The following is a 23263-nucleotide window of genomic DNA, read 5'->3' as shown; positions in this document are numbered from 1 at the left end:
TAAGTTAAGGGCACAGTTGAGTAACGCAGGCTGGCCCTTGTGCGAGCTGTTTACGTACATGTATGTCCAACCCAAATTCAGTTTGGCAAAGGTCACACAAACGATGACCATCACCCTCTTCCTGGTCACTCCGTAACTTTTCCCCTCCCCTTCTGTACCTCATATAAATTGAACACAACAAAGACAGACACACAACTGTTGTTCTGCTCTCTAGCTCCTCAAGAGATAACGTCTCTTCACCTTTTACACTATAGCACCTTTCTCCTTTCTTCTGAAGGTAAGAAAAACTTCATTATGGCATGTCCTCTCTTCTTATTTTACTATCCAGGACATGGTAAATACTTGCAGATTTCTGAGAAAGCTTACATTTATAGCTTTGTTGATGCGCTTTCTGATTTGTATAACTAACTACATTTCGGTGATTATGTTAGTCTGGAAACAAAAAATATACTTTAATAAAGTAAGGAAGCCTATAAAAATCAGGAGTATGGAATAATAAGGGAAAACTCATGTGAAGGTCCCAACCTGTTTGCATGTTGTGATAAACCGCCTCCGGTGGATTTGTCTTTATTCAAATGGATATACAGCACAAAGACAGGCTTTGTAAACATACAGATGTTGCAGTTAGCTGTTACTGTAAAATTAGCTGTTTAAAGAATTATAAAGAAAAATTATAGTAATATTAGAGGCAAATTTCTGATTTAATGTTATTGAAACAGAATGAATCAGTGTTCACTCTAATTATTGCTGGCAAGATAAATCTATAAAAAGTCAAAAAGCCAAAAGACATTATTTATTCTTCTTACCGCAAAATTCCAAGTAGAACAAATTTTATTTATTAAAAATGACACATTGTATCGTTATCCATTTGGTGTTATGTTTCATGTTAAGGAACATCCACAAGACAAATAGTTTCTTTTTATTCCTTAAATTATAGCAGCTGGTATATAAACAGTCATTATTTTCCCCTTTTATTTAAGTCAAGATCATCTCATTACTCAGAAACAAAGTAATTTGTCCTGAAAACTTTCCCATTTTAGAAACATTAGGTTACCACTGCTACAAAGTGCTGACACTGGAGCAGTATCTTCTAAATTAAACATGATCAGCATAATGGAATTTAAAGTCCTGGAATTTTTGCCATGACAATTGGGAAAGCTTCCTAAATAATCCACATCCTGAAAAAACCTGAACTATGAAAAAATACAAAACCCACAATGCTGTGATCGAATTGTTGAAAAGAAGATATTATGAGGGGCGTTCAAATGAATCTGGGACTTGTGATAAAATGTCTTGTGCATAAAGGTTTAAAACTGATCGACAGATGACTTCTCGCCAACTTGTAGAGGAAAGAGACTTATCTGTCTGTGGGAACTGTACACGCAATCATTCAACACCACTGCTTGCACATTACAGGAACTCATACGGGAGTTATTGTCACATCCCTTAAACCATTTTTACATGTTTAAAGGAGCTCCTGGGAGGCCGGCGTTTCATACATAAAGTCGACAGGCTGATCATGAAAACTTTCTACCTTGATAATACCCAAGCACTAGTGAAATGCTGGCTGTTTTGATGAAATGTTTTAGTGTAGCAGGGGTTTATATAGAGAAATAAAGTGAGTTTTTACTTTCATAACTATGTTCTGTTATTCTGCACAATCGGAAATCCAGGTTTAATAAAGACATTAAATTGTTAAATAAGTTCTTAAAATTTGGAACTTTTAGATTAACTCTGCTTAACAGCAATAGAAGCATTTAGCGAACTTTTAGACATATCATGTAAACCTCACATAGCTTTATTTTGCTTAGTATTAACATTTAAACAATCATATTAGCAGTAATATGTATGTAAAGGACACAATTTTGCCTACAAACTCTGGAAATCTGAAGCCCTCCCTGGTGGATCTGAGGGAAACCTTAGCTTCAAAATGGCCGCTAGCGCTGTGTTTAGTTTTTTTTTTTTTTTTTTTTACACTTTCTTTAATCACAGATGTCAGTGTGTCATAAAATATTTACACATTGTAAGGTTGTTAGATATACTAAAGTAGTAAAAAAGGCATTAGAGGTGAGTGTGTGATGATTTAGTCCTGATGCTAAACTCCTAGCTAACAAATTCTCCTACTTAGCCATGTTAGCTTCATTACTAAAGCAAAAATAAATAAATAAAAAAAATAAAAAAAACAGCAGAAATGAAAGAGACATATAAAAACATACTTAATTTGTTGTGTCTTAACAGTTTAGTCAAATATGGAGGGCTCTAAAATGACTTATTTTTTTTTCAGTAATAGCATGAGCTAAAGTGTTGGTTATTATTATTTGCCTTATGCCACAGAAACACACCAATAATTATATAATTACATAAAATGTATTAATGAATGACACTTTTCTTAAAAAAAAAAACAAGCATTTGTAGTTACATTTTATGTAGTGGAATGCCCGTGAAACAACTTAATAATAATAATAATAATAATCTCCATGGATTGACATGATCGAAAACAGTGTTTGATCTTGTTTGAAAAAAAGATGATTTATTTAATTAATATTTTTTATTTAGGCCTCAATCATTATTATGCTGGACTATTAACGCTAACACTTGCCTAAATTACCCATAATGCCATTCAACTACCCGCTTAAAGTGGTGCCAGGGGGATCTCAATGCAGCATCGCTTTAGTACTTACAAACTCCAACTGACAACCCAGCACAAAAAACACAAATATTTTATTATGAACACATTTAACATGCTGCAGATTGGAGTATTACTTTACCATTGTGTTTACTTTTTAACATGGTCGACATGACGCGCCCCAAGTTCATCTCTTTCTTCCTACCACCTCAACACTTAATCTGGATTTACTATAAATACCCACAAGAATGACTTCTCGTAATCACTTTGTACTTTGAGCCTTCTTTCACACCTGCTCAGAATAGCTCGATCATTCTCTATCTCTCTTTTCTGCCTTGATGAAAGACAGGAGTAAGCGCTAGCAGCTGACGGTACCGCGGCTCAGTCCCCTGGGCGCTCACATCTCCTGTTGATCCTCCGGCGCGATGGAGAGAGTTCAACACATCACCCGCTCGGCCATACGCAGGGCCTCCGTCATGGAGGTGAACCCGCAGACCAAACGCAACCTGCAGGAGCTCTTCGTCAACTTCTCGCTCATCCTCATCTGCCTGCTGCTCATCTACATTATCGTCCTGCTGATGTGAGGATGGGGAACGAGCAGGGCCGAGGCTGGGATGGAGCGTGGGACAAAAACAGGACTTTCCTTACATTAAATGGTGGCTTTTATTACACAGTGTAATCATATTGTGAAGTTTTAGATGTGCTTACTACTTGTTGTTTCTTAACCGTATGCTCTACAGTCAAGTATATTTCATGTGTCCGAATAAATGAGAAGTCGAAATGATTATATTTCACAAAAGACACATCATTACAAAGAAAAATAAACAGAAAATACAATTTTAAATCAACGTATCTAGCATGCATGCTGTCTTAGACATAATAGGGCTGAGCAAACACAAAGCAAGTTCATACGTTTTAAAACCTTTTCTAAATGTACAGTCTACCAATTATTTAATAAACAAGATTTCTGCAATATTTAGTATCTACAATACTGCTTTGTAATGGATCTCAACTCTTTATTAAATATCTCCTGCCCTGAAATTTGCCATCAACCTCACCAAAAAAGCTGTTTTAAATGGCAACCCACAAGGCAGTCAAACACAAACACACACACACACACACACACACACACACACACACAGAAGGCTGGTCCATGCTTTAATTGCAGTTGCAATCTCTTCTCAACCAGCAGAGGGCGCAAAATGTTACAAAAATGATTTTACACACAAAATTAAAGAGTTTGATTCCCCCTCCCTCTAAAGAAGTGTCCTGTTGTATTTTTATTTCCTACTTTGTAAATAAATTATATTAAAATGTTAATTAACACTCTTTGAGTACTGTTATTGTACTAAGTAGCCATTTCTGCAGTTATGTAATATATGTATAAATAAATAAATAAATAAATAAAAAAAACAATATTTGTTTATTATTTGTAAATAATTATTTCTCAGCATGTAGAGTGGCAACCCTGACTGAGGGCTCTTAAATGAAGTGTTTTATAAATATACAATAACAAAACCAAAAACAAAACAACAACAATATATATATATATATAGTTACATTTTATGTAACGGAATGCCCATGAAACAACTTAGTTCCTGTTATCACCTGTGTTATTGTCTTATAGCAGCCAGAACCTTCGTGAAGTAAATGCCTGAACTTTATTTAATTATGTATAAATACAAATATAAATAATCTTACTGAAGATTTACAAACACAGGCCATACAGCAGTGTAATTATGAATATAATTTAATGCATTGTAATCCTGATACACACTTATTTTCTGTTAACAATATTTGAATCGGAAGATACAAACATCTCTTTATAATTGATGGTTTATTGTTTGTAACAAGACAATATAATACAAATATAAACAATTAATTGTGCAATTAATTGTAATTTTTTTTTTTTTAATCTGGCAAGACAGTGTTATTCCAACAGTTTCGGTCCTTCAAGAAGAGTTTATCTGATCTGTGCATATAACGAAATCGGATATACCTCTCCTCTCATATTGCATTAATGCCCAAGTGAAAGGTATATTGTTAATAATTATTATAGAAATAAAATCAGGAAGTGAAAGTCACAGTGAAGTGCATAACACGAACTAATGGACGACTGAAAAGTGCTGTTTCACATGCTCTTCAGGTGGAAAGTGTCAGAACGAGAAGTATTGGGACGAGAGTTCCTGCGGCTCTTCTGATGGTACTGTCGGATTGTCGCTCTCACGAGGGCTGCCGGACACACACACAACACACTGGGGTTAAGTGGGAAACGTTGGATGATGTGATTTAACAGTGCAAAGAGAAGCGACCTCAATCTTGAGTGAAGTTGGTGGCATGCTCTTTCCTATCAACTGTAGCCTGTTGTGGAAGCTTGTGTATGTAGAAGAGGGCAGATAGCTTTTACTTTAAAGTGTTCTGCGATGTCTCACACTCGGATGTCTCACAGGAAGCAGGTGTTAACCTTCACGTGGTGACCTGTTCGCGGTTGTGATTAGGAGAGGTGGCTAATGTGTGGCAGAAAATTGTGGAATATATTTGGGATCTTTATCTCATCTTAATCTAGTATACGGTGCCTTGAAAAAGTATTTATACCACTTGGAATTTTCCACATCTTGTCACATTACATCCACAAAGGTAAATGTATTTTATTGGGATTTTATGTGACAGACCAACACAAAGTGGCGCATAATTGTAAAGTGGAATGAAAATGATTTTTTTTTTCAAATTAATTTACAAATAAAAATATGAAAAGTGTATTGTGCATTTGTATTCAGTCACCTTCTCTCTGATGCCCCTAACTAAAACCCAGTGGAACCAAGTGCCTTCCGAAGTCACCTAATTAGTTAATAGAGTCCACCTGATTTAATTCAATATTAATTTTGAAACCCATTTATCATTTTCCTTCCACTTTACAATTATGTGTCACTTTGTTTACTGTAGGTCCATCACATGTATCATGTTCACATTGTATCAATATTACAAAATTAATGTGCTTACTGATCAAGCAACTATACATCCCATAATAATCACTTATAATGAAAAAAATGCACAGTGATATATATATATATATATATATATATATATATATATATATATATTTCTAATTCTTGATTCCCCCCCCGCCCAATTTAGTCAGTGTTACGCTATACTCACCCACTAGTTTGCACTAGTTTCTCTATTGTACAGTAGGTAAGAGCTAATTAATAGTAGGACAGCTGAAGACTCTCAGAGAAAAAATCTAACAGCCCTATTCTATATGCACGATCTCACAGACTCCGACAATGTGTTATCATCTGTCTGATTGTCCTTAGAGGGAGTAATGCCATGCTATCAACCCATAACTCATGGCCGATTTTCCCGAACATTCATTCATGTTCATAGGGACTTAATTGGCCTAAAAGAGATACATATCATTCAAATACAATACAGTACATAGCTCTAAGATCTGACTCCAGCACTAATGGAAGCTAACATGTGTGAAAATTAGTTAACAAACCTTTTGAGAGCTATAACTGGACTAAATGTTTGAATGAAGAACTGAAAAAAAAAAAGTTACTGGATTAGCCTATGGATGCTATAGACTATAGTCAGCATTACTGTGTGCAATGAAGAGACACTACCAAAAATATAATAATATGATTAAAGAAATGCCATTGAACCTTTTAATGTTTTGGTCAACTTTTGTGTGTTAGAGCACATTTTGAGTGACCATACCTCATTAAAAATGTGTTGACCTTAACCTGATTGAACTATCTCTACCATTTGGTTGAGGTATGATACTGTACTTAAAAAAAATTAAACCACAATTTCAAAAACGTAAATTGGCAATCAAACCATAAATGAGTCAAGTGTTTTTCCCTGCACTATATTGAAAACTCGACAATAACTCATTATTTGATGATTTACCATGTGAGTTTAATAATTTGTTGAAAATATGCACTCATTTAAAATCTGGGCACATCCTCACCGTCAAACAAACTATTTACCAGCGTGTAACATCACCATTTTTATCAATAACACTTTTACCGCATTTGGTCGCTGAAGACACCACTTGGTTGAGTTTAGCTAGCAGGAGTTTTCCAATTCCTCCATTAAGCAGTTCTTCAGCTGTGCAATTGTTTAGGGTCTTGGTTGCCATATTGTGCACTTTATAATGTACCACGTGTTCTCAGATGGGGCAGGGAGGCTAATCTAGCACTTGTACTCTGTGTTTAGCAGCCATGCCCATGTCACCTGAGCAGAATGCAGATTGGCGTTATGTTGCTGGAAAATACAGAGATGTACCTAAAAAAGATGGTGTTTGGATGGAAGCATATGTTGCTCCAAAATGAACATATTTTTATGCATTAATGGTTCCCTCACAGATATGCCACGGGCACGGATACACACCACACCATGACTGATGCAGACTTTTGGACTATGTTGATAAAAGCTTGGATGGTCCTTTTCATCTTTGACCCAAAGAATAAGACAGCTGTTGTTTCCATAAACCATTTGAAATGTTGGCCACTGTCCATCTCAGACGATACAGAGCCCAGGGAAGCCTTTCACGCCTCTGGACTTTTACCAAAGTGGTCCAGAGCCCACATCATGATGGTTTTTAAGACAGTGATGACTGAGGGTTTAGAGATCAGGCATATTCAGAACTGATTTTTGTCCCTGTCCTTTAAGCCTCGAGAATGTACTGTTTTCCTTAAATTTCTTCATGATATTGTGTATTATTATTGGGGAATGTTATCCTTAAAGTACTGGAGATTTGTTTTGGTGCATCTGTTGGCAAATGGCCGAGCCTCGCCCCACCCATCCTAATGATGAGTCCTTTCTTTGAACTCTCTGAATGTTATAACCAAATTGGTTCATCAGTTTAACAGCACTTTTTTCTCATCATCTCATAATTTCTATTTGTCATATTGTTATTAGTCAAAAATTAGCCCTGTCCCAACTTTTTGGAGGGATATTGCGCCACATTTTTAAATAAATGCATATTTTCAGCAAACAATTAATTACATGTACACAGAAAATCATATATATAATAATTTGTTATTGAAATGTTTTCACTATATTACAAGATACTTCCACATTTACAATTTCCATACTGTCCCAACATTTTTGTAATTGGGGTTGTAATACTTTTACCATGAAGCAACATGTCAACCGTTTGGAAGAGGCCTACAGTATACTGCAGGTCTGTTAAAAAATAATAAACGTTGTTGTTATTATTTTTTTTATAGGGAGGACACCCATTTATACAGGTCTAATTATCAAAAACTATCTGGTATATGAAAATAATAATAATAATAATAATAAAAAACCTTTACACAATTAGCAAAACTACCTTTGAAAAATTAAGGGCAAAGACACGAGACACAGAGGAAAGATGAAAAATACACTCATACCAATGATTCTATGCATCACATCCACCTACTGAAACATGCAATCAAAAAAGAAAAAAGAAAAAAAATGGACACAAGAAAAGGAGCACGTCCACAGTACGGCATGCTTGCTTTTCCATTCCAATGCCATTTTTTTTATCCATTTTTAACAATCATACATGTGTATCCCAGTCGCTACGTGGGGATTAGTGAATGCGCTACACTTTCTGCTCATACATGACAGTGATATAAAAATCCAAGAATGTCCATGCTTTTAAATCAGTACGCAACACAAACACTCTTCATATGCATCGTGTCAAGAAGATGCATTAAAGAGTGGAAAAAAATAAAAAAATACAATTTAAAGAAAAGAAAAAATTTAACAGCAAACACAGTTATGGCTGTGTGATCAAACCAAATACGCCTCCTGTGATGGTGATTGGGTGTGAGAAAGGACGGACGCTGGACGAAGAGGCGGGGCTCACCTCCGCGTGGGCAGGGTCAGGGACGGAGCTTTGTGCTCTGCGTGCTGATTGGGGGAACTTGGGACAGACTCTAGGCTGGTAGGCCCCGCCCCTCTCCCTTCGACTTCCACAACACTTAGGTTTGGAGAGCTGACGAATCGGATTGCAGCTTTTCTACTCTTATGCTACATCGAAAGGACACAAACAGAATGTTTTCCTTTTTTTTTTTCTCAGGGATTACTAAATTACTAATAAAGGACTAGCTTTTAGCTTCCAGCTTGGTGAGGCTGAAAGAATGAAGACACCATTCTGGACGAGATAAATGACGAGAGAATGGCTTGGAAAGCAAAAGGAGAGATCGATGTGAAGACATGGCTAAAAACACTGGAGATGCTGAAGAAGGAGAGCACATGGACACTTCATGGCAATGAGAGTTACACAAAAAAAAACTCAAAACAAAAAAAAAAAAAAACTGTTCATGCACAATAACCCATTCCTAATTTTTATGGGATGGGATGCATCAGTATTTCAAGAGTAAGAAAGTCCCGTAATGCGAAAGAAAACTGATCAATCAGGGTGTTAATGCAACATAAATGGCTGTACATTAGAAAAATACATATTATTTATCACATAGGGACATGAACCTATTTGTTTAACCCTTAGAACCTCAGCATCATTATTAAACGTCATGAAACCCTAAGCTAAAGGTAAAGATAAAGAGACTTTATAGGTCATTGTAATAATATTGTATAATGAAGACCAGAGACCTGCAGCAATAAAGAAAATGTTAGAATAAACAAAAGATAATTGCACTAAAATACAAATATAGCACTTTTGTACAACGGAATACACTGTATTTATGTTACATATACAAAAATGTGACTTCCTATATAACTAATGATTGATGATACACCACAGCGCTGGTCGATTCCTGATTATGAGTAATTATAATGATGATTCATTTCCTATAAATAGTTTGGCACGTGTTCACAGACGGGAAAGGTGACCAGGTAAATTACCTTCATTACGGTTCTTAAGTACATATTTCATGTATTTGTACTTTACTTGAACAGTTTTAGTTGAAAATATTTATTAAGTTTTACTTTTAAACAAATATCTGTACTTTTAATTAAATACATTTCTGCAGGCCAATGCCTTGTCGAACAACATGTAGGACTTGAAACTTTTTGAAATTTGTACTCAGATGGGTCAGTGGAAAAGTTTTAACAGTTAAAGGCTACTGGAAGTTTTGAACCCATGGTTTATATTCATGTGTTCATGCTAGATAATTGGCAGTTTCATATAATCAGCTAATTTAAAAAGTTTTATCAATTTGGTAAAATCCAATGAACAAAAAAATATTGAATTCCATAACATTAAATAAAAAAAAATTAAAAGATCACTTAACAAATACAAAATGCTGGTGTTTGCAGCGTGGTCATAAAATAAACCCCATGTGTTAAGGTTACCTTCACTAACTGATGATTTCCACTGCCTGAATACACTACACTAGATACACACCACTATTGTGACCTCATATGTGACGAGACCCTCCCCTGGCTGGTTGCTCGGTTCTACAGCGCGGAAATAGGGCACTTGCAGGAGGAGAGAAATGAAGTAGTTTGAGGTATGGAAAATGCATTAATGTTTCAGCAGGAGCATTAACAGACACACTTTGAGGGAGCTCTGAGATCTATGTTAACTTCTTAAAAAAAAAACAGAAAATAAATGACATTGTAAGTTGCTATAATTTCTGAATGGTGCACTGATCTGGTTCTAAGGGTTAAAAGGGGCTCATTGCATTGCATTTGAAGTTTGTAACTGATACAGAGTGACGGTATTACCTTTATAAGCGGGTTAATGACCCCCACATTGGGGCTGGAGTTAAACACTTTATTGAAGCTCGTATCTCGATTCACCAGCTCCAGCTGGTAGAACTTCTTATCATCCTGAAATGAAGGAGAGAGCATGAGACTGTGTGTGTGTTCAGAGCTGATCTGAAAGGGGACACACACTACTGAGCGCACACTTACCACCAGCTTTTTGACCAGAGTTTCTCTTTCAGCCACCATCTCTCGGAGCTCTGCGATCGTCTGCAGATCCTCTGGTCTGCTCTCGCGGTTTCGAAACTTCTCCTCTGTGCCCTCCAGCCTACACAGACCCACACGGAAAATATTTAAATGTCTGCAACAAATAAATACATTCTTACATAAAAGTCTTAAATAACAAATGTTGAAAAGAAGGAGGCTAGACTGGCTAAAGTGAATAAAATGATCTCATTTAGTGAAGATAGTTAAAAGTACCACGCCTACATGGTTAAACATTGTGAAGGTTGTTCTGTTGTACTGCAGAGCTGTGAGCGGCTGTAGGTTGAAGATCTCATATTCAGGGATACAGCACGACCTCGGGTGTGATCCTGCTTTTATACAACAGTTCCACAAACACCAATTATTATCAAAGGATTTTGATTTGTTTGTTTATTTAACTAGATATTTTGATCCGCCCAGATACTGTATATCCTTCTGCGACGGGCAGAACTAACTAATAACCGCTCCTTTTTTTTAAACTCTTAAAGATACTACTGTATGCAGCCAAAAGGTGAGGAGAATAAACCATGGAGGTGGTGGACAGTCCTGGGAAACTTACCAGATTTACTTTATATTTCCACTTTAGAATATCAGCTCCGTTATCTCACGGGTTTCGGGGGTAAATCCCAAATGGCATTTAATGGAAAGCTCGTGCACTATGTACAGTAGGGTGTACAGTACAGTACAATCCCTCGTTCCACACATCAAGTAGTTCTGATCAAGGGTTAGAAAGGGGTTTGGGATCCAGCCTTGTGTTGGGTACAGAGACGGTACAGAGGCGATTCGGAACAACTTAGAAGTCAGTAGTTATATATAATAATATTTAACCCTAACAGACAGTTATTGTGGGTGTAGCAAGTATACGTATACGCTCTCTCTCTGTACCTTTTCTTTTCCTTTCCCTCCGTCTCTGCCTGAGGTACTGTACCGTGTGCATGTGTGCGTGCGTGTGTGTGTGTGTGTGTGTGTGTGTGTGTGTGTGTGTGTGTTTCTGAGCAGTGTGTGTAACCCTTCTATAATGGCTGTGCTTTTAGCCATGCAGCAGAGGACCAACAGTTTCTGTTTACTCATGAAAAATACAAATGTATTTCCAGCGGATTTACTGATGCACCTTAACGTCATACTTCTCTTTATTGGAAACCAGTGTTCGTCCGCATGGCTAGCCCTGGCTAGGGACAAAAAGGCTAGGGACTTCTGGGAGTCGTCCTAAATGCAAACAACATTCAAGACGTCCAATATTTAAATGGAATTTTAAAATATTGGACTTTAACTAAATTGCAATAGAAGAAATATTTATTTATTTAATTAATTTATTGTTTACGGTTTAAATGAAGAAGGTACTGACATAAGGATCACCTGATTATGGTACTGGTTACTCCACTAGCTCTAGCTAGCTAATGTAATGTCTATTGACAAGTGGAAAAAGTAACATTGCTAGCTGTCAAGAATTATGCTATTATTTATATTATTATTATTATGATTATTATTATTAGTAGTAGTAGGAGTATTTAGCTCATTGCAGGTAAGCTAAAAAAATCTAATGGCCTCAATCAATATCATGATAAAATTGTAAAGCATAATAAAACAAGTATCTAAAATTCTTGTTTCTTTTTTTTTTTTTTCACTTACAGGATTTGCAGAGCGGAGATCTTGTCCTTTAGCAGCTCCTGAGCTTTGTTAAAATCTGACAACATGATTTGCGTTTCTCTGTTATGGCTTGTGTTGAGCTCCCCCAAATCCCTCTCGTGCCTCTTAGACAGGTCTTGTTCATGAGCCCTGAAAAGATATCACAATCAGAACATGCAGGTGAAACTCAAAAAATTAGAATATCGTGCAAAAGTTCATTTATTTTAGTGATGCAACCCAAAAGGTGAAACTAATATATGAGATAGACTCATCCTCAGTGATTTGTCATAATTTAGATGATTATGGCATACAGCTCATGAAAACCCCAAATCCACAATCTTGGAAAATTTGAATATTACATGCAATCAATAAAACAAGGATTGTACATACTGTAGAACATATCGGACGTATATCAGAAGTATAAGTATGCATATGTACTCAGTACTTGCTTTGGGCTCCTGTTGCAGCAGGTGTTCAGCTCCTCTGCATTGTTCGGTCTGATGTCTCTCATCTTTCTCTTGGTAATGCCCAATAGATTCTCTATAAGGTTCAGGTCAGGAGAGTTTGCTGGCCAATCAAGCACAGTAATCCCACGGTCACTGAACCAGGTTTTGATGCTTTTGGCAGTGTGGGCAGGTGCCAAGTCCTGCTGAAAAATGAAGTCAGCATCTCCATGAAGCTCATCTGCGTAAAGAAGCATAAAGTGCTCCAAAATCTCCTGGTAGACCTGGACTTAATGAAGCACAGTGGACCAGCAGATGACATGGCTCCCCAAATCAACACAAACTGTGAAAACTTCACACTGGATGTCAAGCATCTTGCAGTGTGTGCCTCTCCATTCTTCCTCCAGACCCATCAGAAAAGAGGACTTTGGACCACTGAGCAACAGACCAGTTCTTTTTTTTTCTTTAGCCCGGGTAAGACGCTTCTGAAGCGGCTTGACAAGAGGAATACATTTGAAGCCCAAGTCCATGATCGGTCTGTGTGTGGTGGCTCTTGATGCACTGACTCCAGCCTCAGTCCACTCCTTGTGAAAGTCCCCAACCCTTTTGAATGGCCTTTTCCTGACAATCCTCTCCAGGCTGCGGTCATCCCTGCTGCTTGTGCACCTTTTTCTTCCACACTTTTCCCTTCTACATAATGTTCTATTAGTGTGCTTTGATACAGCACTTTGGGAACATCCAACTTTTTTTGCAATTACCTTTTGAGGCTTTCCCTCCTTATGGAGGATGTCAATGATGGTTTTCTGCACAACTGTCAGGTCAGCAGTCTTTTCTATGATCATGCTTCCTACTGAGCCAGACTGAGAGACCATTTAAAAGCCCTTTGCAGGTGTTATGGCTTATTAGCTGATTGAGTGGGACACTTTGAGCCTAGAATATTCAACCTTTTCACAATATTCTAATTTTCTGAGATTGTGGATTTGGGTTTTTTTATGAGCTGTAAGCCATAATCATCTCGATTATGACAAATCACGGCTTGAATTATCTTGCTTTGCATTTAATGAGTCTCTCTTTTATATTAGTTTCATCTTTTAAGTTGCATTACTAAAATAAATAAACTATTGCACGATATTCTAATTTTTAGAGTTTCACCTGTAAACCAAACCATCCAGTGGTCCAGGTTTGATTCCAGCTTGTGGTCTGTGTTCATGGAGTTTGCATGTTCTCCCTGTGCTTAGCGAGTTTCAAAAATGTGCGTGTGAATGTTGTCCAGAGGTCCTACCACGGTTGTACAAATGGGAATAAAACCAATAGTCACAATATTGGCCTCCACGATCCCTAGTTGGACTACAGAGGTTCCTAGATGGATGGAGTTGGATAGACCTTCTGGGGCCTGATCATAAGCTCATATGTCCTCTTTATATTCATGTGGGGTTTCTCTGGGTTCTCCGGTTTTCTCCTACCTAGCTTTCCATAGTGCTAGTGTGGTATATTTAACTTTTAAACCTGTAACGTTTATTTAGCATTAAACATATACTATGTGCACCGATTTTGGTAAAAAAAAAAAATAGTGAAAATAAAAGTAAATAGAGTTTTTAAGACAAAGGAATGTAAGTGTGATTGATGTTTACAGAAGATCAGGTGTAGGTGGAGATCACGGCTCTGGCATACTGGGAAAACTTTCTACCTTAATGGTGTCCATTAGTGTCACTAGTGAAAGACTGGGACAAGTGCATTAGTGTAGCGGGGGATTATATAGAGAAATACAGGGGGTAAAAGTCCAGGTTTGACTTGAACACAACTTATACAAAAAGGGTAACTTGCTAAGTAATGTTCATTTTACTGCTGTTTTCTAAAGTGTTTCTAAATACAGTTTAAACCAGTCTGAGAACAAGCTCAGAAGAAACTGAAAAAATTGTACATTTGTCTAAATGGCTCAGAATGTCATCTAAATATTCATTGCAGTGTTTAAAACTAAAATTAAAACTTGCATAAAAACAAAAGGTTGCCTATTAAATAGGTGTGTGTGTGTGTGTGTGTGTGTGTGTGTTTGAGTGGGAGATGGGGAGCCGGAGATGGTCTCATGTCTGAAAGATTTATTTTAATGCACTCAAGAATTGAATATAATACAATTTAGAGCTGTTCCAATGTAACACAATGCGGTGCAGTCCTGTAATTCAGTTGTAATAAATGGAGCGAGACAGTAATAAAATTGTGGGCACAGAAAGAAAGAGAGAGAGAGAGAGAGCGCACGAGAAAGTCACAGTGGTAAAGGAAAATCAGTCAATACCATTTATAAATAATAATAATAATAATAAAAAACTGGTAGTGAAAAGAAGTGTGTGTGTGTGTGTGTGTGTGTAACCTTTTCCTAATATACTGTACACATACTATTACAAATTCATCCATTCTGGCTGGAGAATTAGACTTTACCATTATAAAGAAAAGCATATAGAGCTCCATACAGACATGAAACCTCTTCATCTGGTCAACAGACATGTGGAGCAAATGTGTTTATCGGTTTCTGCCGTGTGATTGATTTCTGTAAACAGATGGCATGCTAGGAGAAAAATCAGCTGCAGAGAGCAAGAGAGGGAGAGAGAGAGAGAACGAGAACGCTAGAGAGAGCATGAGAGAGTGCAAGATAGAGAGAGAGCGAGAGAGAAAAAGAAAGAGCAAGAGAGAGAGAGAACGGGTGAAAGAGAACGAGAGAGAACGAGAGAGAGAAAGCAAGAGAGAGAGAGAGGGAGAGAGAAAGAGCAAGAGAAAGAACGAGATTGAGAACGAGAATGCGCGAGAAAGAGAGAGAGAGATAGAGAAAGAGAGAGAGAGAGAGAATGAGAGAGATGGAGAGAACGCGCGCGCGAGAAAGAGACTGAGAGAGAGAGAGAGAGAGAGAGAGAGCGCTTCTTTTTGCCTTAAGCCTGCCAGAGAAAATCACTTCCTTTGCCCTCCTAATGCCGGCTGAATTAACCTTTATGGCTGCACTGTTGGAGAGGCAGAAAAATGGCCCTTCAACTAAATTACTCCACTACACATGTGCTAGACATGCAATTTTTCTTCCTTTCCTTTGCCTGGATCCAATAAAAACATCGCGTTCCTCTTGAAAGGGACGCGGACGATGAATGCAGTTAATTTAGTTTTTCCTTTCTACCTTTTTTTCTTGTGTTAAAAAAATCTCCTGTACATAGAAAACTTGAAATACAAAGTGATTGACTTTAAAGCATTAAAGGAGAATCATACTACATGTTTGGGAGATTGTGTTCACCCGTTGTGTATCGAGCTTCTCCACTGATACCTTATTACACCAGGGCTTAAGGATTGTACTGTATAAGGGACGTTCAAGCATTCACACGTTCATTCACCAACACTACATTACAAGAACTCGGCTGGGAGTTATCAACACATCCCCTGTACAGTTCATGACCACATGCTTATAAAAGCCGTTAGGGAGTTCCTGGGAGGCCAGCGTTTAGACGTCAGGCAGGCAGAACTTAGAACTTAGTGTAGCAGGGGATTAAATAGAGAAATACAGAGAGTTTTGTTTTTCTGTACAATCAAAAGTCCTGGGTTTGAATTGAAAGCACGTCATAATTGTGAATAACTATGCTGTCCATCTGTGCTGTAAGATTCTAAGAAATAGATTTTACACTCTTGTCCCTGCGTGTGCATTACTCTGACACTCAGCTCATATTCATTACTTGCAAGATAAACGAATCACGATCTAATTGTAGCCTTTGTTTAGATATGTTAGTTATGTGAACTTTAAACTACACCTACCCTTTAATAATGACTGCTGGGAGGAATGTTTTTAACAAATGACTGTCGCGAGCGTTAAAGTCCCACAGCGAGCCCGCTGGCTTTTGTTGCCGTGTACAATGTCACTGCTGGAACGTGTAACATTTGCGCAGCTGCTGCACAAGACCTTTTTTTAGCCCTCACTTCAACCTTTCATCTGCTTTCTTATTGGTTTGATCACGAGAATTCGTCTTTCTAAAACTGGATAGAATCCTAATGATACTCTTCTGAAATACAGCGGGAGAGCTACGGAGATATTTACACAGCTATTAACGCTACAGGACCCTGGTGTTATTCGCACCCGAGCGTGCGTGTCGGATTAACGCTCAGTAAACAGACCTGATCTGCAGATTGGCTTCGCTGCGGGCACGCAGAACCTCTTTGCCCTTCAGCTCCAGCTCTTTGGTCAGCGTGTTGATGGTTTCGTTCAGAGAGTGAATCTCATGGTCCAAATCGGTGACACGGTTCTTTCTGCAGTTCGCCTCCTTCTGCAGGTCTGATAACTGAACCAGCAGATCCTGCTCCTAAAAAAAAAACACGTCCCAGAAAAATATTACAGTAACAAAAGCGAACAAAACATCAGGTTTAAACGTTTAAACATTTTGTTTAAATGGCTACAGATTGGCGGCACGTTGGTGTAGTGGTTATGGCACTATTGCCTTGAACGACTAGGGTCCAGGTTCGATTCCCACTTGGGGGTCTACATGCATGTTCTCCCCGTGCTTAGTGGGTTTCCTCTGGGTTCTCTGGTTTCCTCCCAGAGAGTCTTATCATTGCACTGTGCTTGTAAATGACGAACACTTTTACACCAGAAATTTCATCACAAGTCCCGGTTTGACTTGAACACCCCTTAAGATGGCAAAAAAATAAATTGGAGGGCAATCAGAAAAATCCGAACTCAAAAAAAAAAAAAAAAACGCAGCACAGTGCAGGACGCATCACTGATTGGAATAAAGCTGCTTTATATTAAATGCAAAATCTTAAAGAGGTTCTGTAGTGTACATCATGTGAGACGGTTAAGCGCAGCACGACTGTATGCTGTATTATTATTGATATTTTACTGTAGCTGCACCAAAAAGGATGAGAGAGAAATAGTAAGACTGTAAGATTAATCTGAACTTCTCCTATTCTTCATTTTCATCGTTTACTTCCCAGTAAAGCGGGGCTTATCCCGAAGCGAATTCATCACTGTCACCAGCGAGCGCCGGCTCCTGTGGCTGCTACCTGTTCGTGACAGCCTCGTTTATTTCCGCGCTTAGCTCTGGGAGACACACAGACGGGTCGCATCCCTGCGTCTTCAATAAATCTGCCTAGAAACATTCATCATAGCTTTGTGTTTCTGTGTTTTTCATTTTTTATTCTCTATTCGGATATTGGTGCGTCTGCAAAAAAAACCAGGACAGAGTAAACTTGGATGTCTTTACTGGCTCCGTGTGGACCGTTAGACATCATCGTGTTACTGTATAAATTCCTGTCATCTTTTGTGAAAGATTATACCATCAGGCCTAAAACTGAGAACCTAAACCTGATTAGGTTTCATCGCTTTGTGATTCGTGCAAACTGTATAGGTTTTGGTTGCTATGGCGACACAATCATGGGTGGGGCTTAAGGAGTTCGGATCATTTTCTTTTGATATTGTGCCGAAATTTATACTACATGCACATAAAAAAAAGATGCATGTTTTCTGATTTAGTGTTTTTGGAAGGAGTCTCCAGTGTCAGCACGTCACAGCTGTAATCTAAAAAGTATTTAGAACTATTTCAGGCTACTTCTAGCTAGGCGGGAATAAAGCGCATTTGATTTAGTGAGCGTACAGTATTACTTCAGGGAGGCGTCGATACCCAGGGGATCATCAAGCTCTTTGAACACAGCGCCCCCCTCTGACATTCCCCGTCTCTGTGCCGCAGGATTTTTTGTTCCCTTGTTGAATGTCATAAAATATTTTATACCGCCACAAATGATCCTATTTGCAGACGATGATTAAACTCTTTAATTATAGATTCTACTTGATAAACAAACTGATCAGCTTATTTCTATAATATCAATCTATTTTGCATAATATCGGTTAAATTATTTGCATGTATATGACGTAACATACTCACTTCTAGGGTTAGAAGGAATGGACAAAGGCTAAAGTGATTGTTGTTAAAAGTTTTTTGGTGCTCGGTAACATAATGGAATATAACCGTTGCCGTGATCTGATAAATCACCGTAAATCACTATTGTACGTGTTGACAGTTTAGACAGAATACACAATCACTGACACCGGTTATTTCCCTATAACATGACGGGTAGAGTTTTATCCACTAACAATTTTATCATAACAACAAAAATCGATTTATATTTACATTTAACGGTGTGGGCCGTTAGTTTAACAGGTTCAATCGTTTTCTAATGTACATTACTTGTTAGAACTAGTGTTAGAGGAAATATTAAATAAATGAATCGATACCTTCTGACCAATCAGAGTGGAGAATTCAGCAGCACAGTAATGATGTAATGCAACATATTTAGATATTTCTTAGTTTCTAGCACAAGCTCTGCAGTATATAGCACAGGTAAGGTGTGCAAAATGAATGAGTAAGAAAGACGATGAGTGTGTGTGTGTGTGTGTGTGTGAGTGTGTGTGTTGCTTACATGGTGTTTGCTGCACTCCACTGTTTTGTCCAGCTCTCTTTTAGATACTGTTTTTTCTTGCAGGTTTTTCTGTCTCAGGTGCTCAATAGCTGTGGCATGGAGGTGATTCAGCTCGGATCGCAGAGAGGCTACAAAACACACACACACACGCAGACACACACACACACACACACACACACACACACACAAATTGCAGGGATTTAGATTTCGATTTTTTTCACCCATTTGGTCCGGTGACTTCACCACACAGAAGTTCCAAAAGCAACATTGCAGACGGTTTTATTTCTTTTGTCACTTTAATGTCCGATAGTCGAGCAAAACGTGATTGTGTCAGAATAAAGCCCGGCGAAACAAGTGTACGTATTTTTTTCTGTTTTTTATTTGTTGCATTTTGTGCAAGATTTGGTGAAGTGTGGTAAATACACCGTTATCAGAATGTTATCAAGGACGGTAGCAAGAAGAAAACGGAGCCGCTTACAGTTTGGTTTTTAAAGCAGCCGGTGCCGAGAGGAATCATAAATTAAGGTTAAGTGAGGTTTAATGTCTATTAATTTCATATTTTATTTCATGTAAATGCCTTTTATAAATGTTTATAAATCGTTTTTATATGCAAAAATATGATTATAGTGTTGAAAATTGGTAATATTGGTAATATTTTCGGGTGGCTGGAACGGATTATCTGTATTTACATTATTTCCTCTGGGACAATCTGTTTTGCAATATGAACTTTCACATCAAGAACTCGCCTCCAGAGCGGATTAAACTCGTATGCAGGGGTACCGCTGTATATGGAACATCGTGTGTACAAGTCTCTGTGAACGAGTCGTTACTATAGCATTACAACTGCAAACCTGGTCACATGACCCATCACGTGATCTGCTTGTATCTTGTCCTACTTTGGTGATTCAAAACTTCACCTAAGAGCACTCTCCTCTTTCGGTACAGCTCCAGCACCCAGCATAACATCAGTAGGAATCTGAAATCTGCTCCCTACTGAATGCTGACCTAGTGTGTTACTGTAATTGTGTGTGTGTGTGTGTGTGTGTGTGTTAAATCACACCCAGCATGGCCTTTCCCTCGTCTTCAAGCTCGAAGCGTAGAGTTTGCAGCTCCTGATCAGACTGTTGCTGCAAAATCTCCAGCGTCTGTCTGTGAGCTTCTCTTAGAGCGTGCACTTCCTCACGTTGCTCCTGCTTCAGCCGGTCCTCCAGCTCCTACACAAACACCCCCACACACCCCCCCCACCCCACACACACACACACACACACACGCATACGCCAAGCACAAACCATAACTGTTACACCGTCAGCATTAAGTCATGAACACTATTGCTGACATTCTAATGAATAAAAGTTAAAGCAATGTCCAATTGTTTACATTTTTTATTTATCTTATAAGAAATAAATCACTTTGGGGTGTGCTCTTATAGGAAAACAATCAACAACAGAAATCTAGCAATGTCCAAAGACTGCTTATGTAGAATTAAATAAACCACGCCTCAAAAAGAAAAAACAATTCAAATTTATTATCCTTTTTCATTATAGTCTGTTTAATGTGTCTGTTTCCGTAGGAACTATAAGGTGTAAGAACATCAGTATAGTATAAACCTACGAGCTGCCTCGTTGCAAACACACTCGCTTGTCGTTATGTAACAAATCGTGACAAAGCTGTTTCTCGCACATTAAAGTGCCGAGCGCCTGCAGTGTTGCTGCTCTATTTTAACCCAGCGCGTCCTACAGTCCACCCACAAAAGTCCAAAAAACAGGCCACCCGAAGCCTGCGTCAGCGCACACACGAGCCGGACCAGAACAAAGCTACCGGCCCGCTCTATTTATTTATTTATGTATTTATTTATTTATTTATTTGTTAGTAAAGCCAGAAGCAGCTTACAGAAATTGCTCTCTCGGTTACCAGCTTAAGACAAAACTCCGTCTGCTCGTCATTTCACGTCATTTTAAATGTCACAAAGTGATTCGATAGAAATCAGACGGAAGAAAGTGTCTGTTGCTCTGCGATGGTTGACTCCAAAAGCAAACTATTTTCTGTATAACATTTATGTTGTTAAAGAAGATCCCTACATCCATAATGACATTAGCCCATGTGCCGTATGAACATATAACAGCCAGGACGGCCGAGCGGTCTATAGGCGCTGCATTCAGGTCGTGATCTCTGCTGGAGGCGTGGCTCTGAATTCTACTTCTGACAGAGCTGAAATTTTTAGGTAGCGATGGGTCGAAAGGTTAAGGTCGGGGGGTTAATCCCCAGGACTGCAAAGGTGCCACTGTTAAGCCCTCGAGCAAGGTCTCAAACCCTATCAGTCATGTCTGTGTCCTGGCTGACCCTGCACTCTGACCCCAGTTTCCAAATTAGGATATGAAAAAAATAATTGTATGTGACAAATAACTGAACAAGCCAAGCTGTTTAACCACGACCTCTTTCCACACATTTACATTAAGGACTGTATTATGATTATTATTATTATTGTTATTGTTGTGCAATACTTCCTTATTTCTGACAATACATGTTTGATCCAAGTCCTATAGGCAAGGCACATATATTTCACTGTATATATACTGTAGTTATACTGTATTTCTATTTGTCTTTTGTTTATTCCCACATTTTTTTAATTGCTGCTGGTCTCAAGTTATCAAACTAATTTCGTTGCATCACTACAATGACAATAAAGTCTCTTTATCTTCTATAGGGAAGCTACAGGGCCGCTGGGGTGCTGCACTCTCACCGTCAACATCCATGAGCCTCAGCGTGCTCGCTACATCTAAGAGATGAAGAAAACTTTCCGTCAAGCTCATGAAAATGAAACTATTGTTTGTTTGTTTTTTTGTAGTTTCATCCAGTTCCTAAAATGAGTTCCTGTTCTGCGTTTACACAGCACTACAGGAACCATGACACCAACTGTGCAACAGCTGTTACAGCAAAACAGGATTATAAAAGTCAAGTCATAACTTGCATTTTTTGGCTTTCAACTAAAGAATTACAAAAAACAACAAAAAAAGGAAAGAAAGAAAAAGTCTGTTCTATTTAGGATCGAGGGAAGAATTTTAACCCTTAGACATCAAACCTACATGGCAGCTCACAACATGAACTACTGTATAAACTTGAAGGCACTTTTTATCTTTAAGTAATCTTAATAAATAAGCATATGTTTAGCCTTTGCTTGAACTTTACCTAAACAGAATGATGCTTTACTGTGTCCAGCTCTCTCTCATCTCTACGCTATATTTCAACAAACCAGCCTCCAAATCTGTAACCTACATCCCAATACCTCCATCATCACCACCATCACCACCACCACTGTGCTGAAACACTTCACCTCCTCCATCACTGCATTCTGAGACTTTAAGTTTGCATTTCATTGTGTGTGTTAACGTCCTGTGCGCGCTGACCCTAAGCTCGAGCTGGCGCGCCTCCTCCAGGTCCTGCATGGTGCTGCAGTGGGCGTCCTGCAGCTGGTGCTCTCGCCGTTGGTGCTCCAGCGCTAACTCGTGCAGCTCCTGCGCCAAGTGCTGTCGCTCCTGAGTGAACTGAGACTGGAGCTGCTGCAGAGCGCTGTTCGACTGCGAGAGCTGAAGCTTCAGACTTTGCTTCAGTAAGGAGATCTATCACACACACACACACACACAGAAATACACAAACACCGTAAGTAATACATGAGCGTGAACGAACACTCCGTAACAACAACAGTCATAAAGGAATAAAACCAAAAAAACGGGCGGAGTCATGAGGAATACCATATTGTCTGTGCTTTGATCAGAACCTCGCTCTTTCAATGATATCCGTACGTTTCATACATTAGAGGTACAGAACCCACTCTCTGAAAATAATACTGTCCATCTGTCTTTTTGGACTTTAGACAGAATATAATAAAACTTTATATTTGCTTTATTGTATTTGCCTAAAGTTAAACCTGCACCATAAATGAAATTAAAATGTCGAGCAGAAGTAAAGACATGAGCAGTTCTGTGCCAGATTATACTGTATCACAGAATCTAGCTAGCAGAATTGGGTATTTATGCTGGTACATTATGAAGAAGTGAAGTTGGTTACAGTACTCGTCTGTTGTGATTTATTTAAAAAAAAAAAAATAATTTTAAGCACCAATTCTGGTCATGTGACCAATTACATCACCTGCTAGCTCATTTTAGTTCCCTGGACGTCTGACGTTTCAGCACAAAGCAAGACATATTTT

The 23263-nt window shown here is 38.4% G+C and overlaps 2 protein-coding genes across 4 annotated transcripts in view; one reads left to right on the top strand and one right to left on the bottom strand.

The window, feature by feature from the left end:
* Window positions 1-190: 190 nt before the first annotated feature.
* Window positions 191-3993, top strand: LOC128536201 (cardiac phospholamban-like). 2 transcript variants are annotated; one of them, XM_053510374.1, is made up of 2 exons: window positions 191-277; window positions 2972-3993. In XM_053510374.1, the coding sequence occupies exon 2, from the start codon at window positions 3052-3054 to the stop codon at window positions 3208-3210; it is 159 nt and encodes a 52-aa protein (XP_053366349.1). In that variant the 5' UTR covers window positions 191-277; window positions 2972-3051; the 3' UTR covers window positions 3211-3993. The 2 variants fall into 2 exon arrangements, with proteins under 2 accessions (XP_053366349.1, XP_053366350.1); XM_053510375.1 differs by having other exon boundaries at window positions 204-277; window positions 2976-3993.
* A 404-nt stretch (window positions 3994-4397) lies between these two features.
* fam184aa (family with sequence similarity 184 member Aa) overlaps window positions 4398-23263 on the bottom strand; it is a 38490-nt gene continuing 19624 nt past the window's right edge. The window contains exons 10-18 of one of the 2 annotated variants that reach the window (XM_053510356.1): window positions 22461-22673; window positions 20117-20270; window positions 19057-19184; window positions 16759-16943; window positions 12182-12328; window positions 10499-10616; window positions 10310-10414; window positions 8487-8650; window positions 4398-4858 (exon numbers count right to left, since the gene is read on the bottom strand). In XM_053510356.1, coding sequence (XP_053366331.1) covers window positions 4783-4858; window positions 8487-8650; window positions 10310-10414; window positions 10499-10616; window positions 12182-12328; window positions 16759-16943; window positions 19057-19184; window positions 20117-20270; window positions 22461-22673 — 1290 coding nt within the window. In that variant the 3' untranslated portion in view covers window positions 4398-4782. The remainder of the gene's footprint in view (window positions 4859-8486; window positions 8651-10309; window positions 10415-10498; window positions 10617-12181; window positions 12329-16758; window positions 16944-19056; window positions 19185-20116; window positions 20271-22460; window positions 22674-23263) is intronic. The other variant, XM_053510355.1, reaches the window with a different exon arrangement.

This window comes from Clarias gariepinus, chromosome 13 (genome assembly GCF_024256425.1).
Source record: "Clarias gariepinus isolate MV-2021 ecotype Netherlands chromosome 13, CGAR_prim_01v2, whole genome shotgun sequence".
Lineage (NCBI taxonomy): Eukaryota > Metazoa > Chordata > Actinopteri > Siluriformes > Clariidae > Clarias > Clarias gariepinus.
This window is presented reverse-complemented; position numbering and strand designations above follow the sequence as displayed.

What these genes read in the sequence shown, in the direction of transcription:
- LOC128536201 (XM_053510374.1), top strand. Translation starts at nt 3,052, where the DNA reads ATGGAGAGAGTTCAACACATCACCCGCTCGGCCATACGCAGGGCCTCC.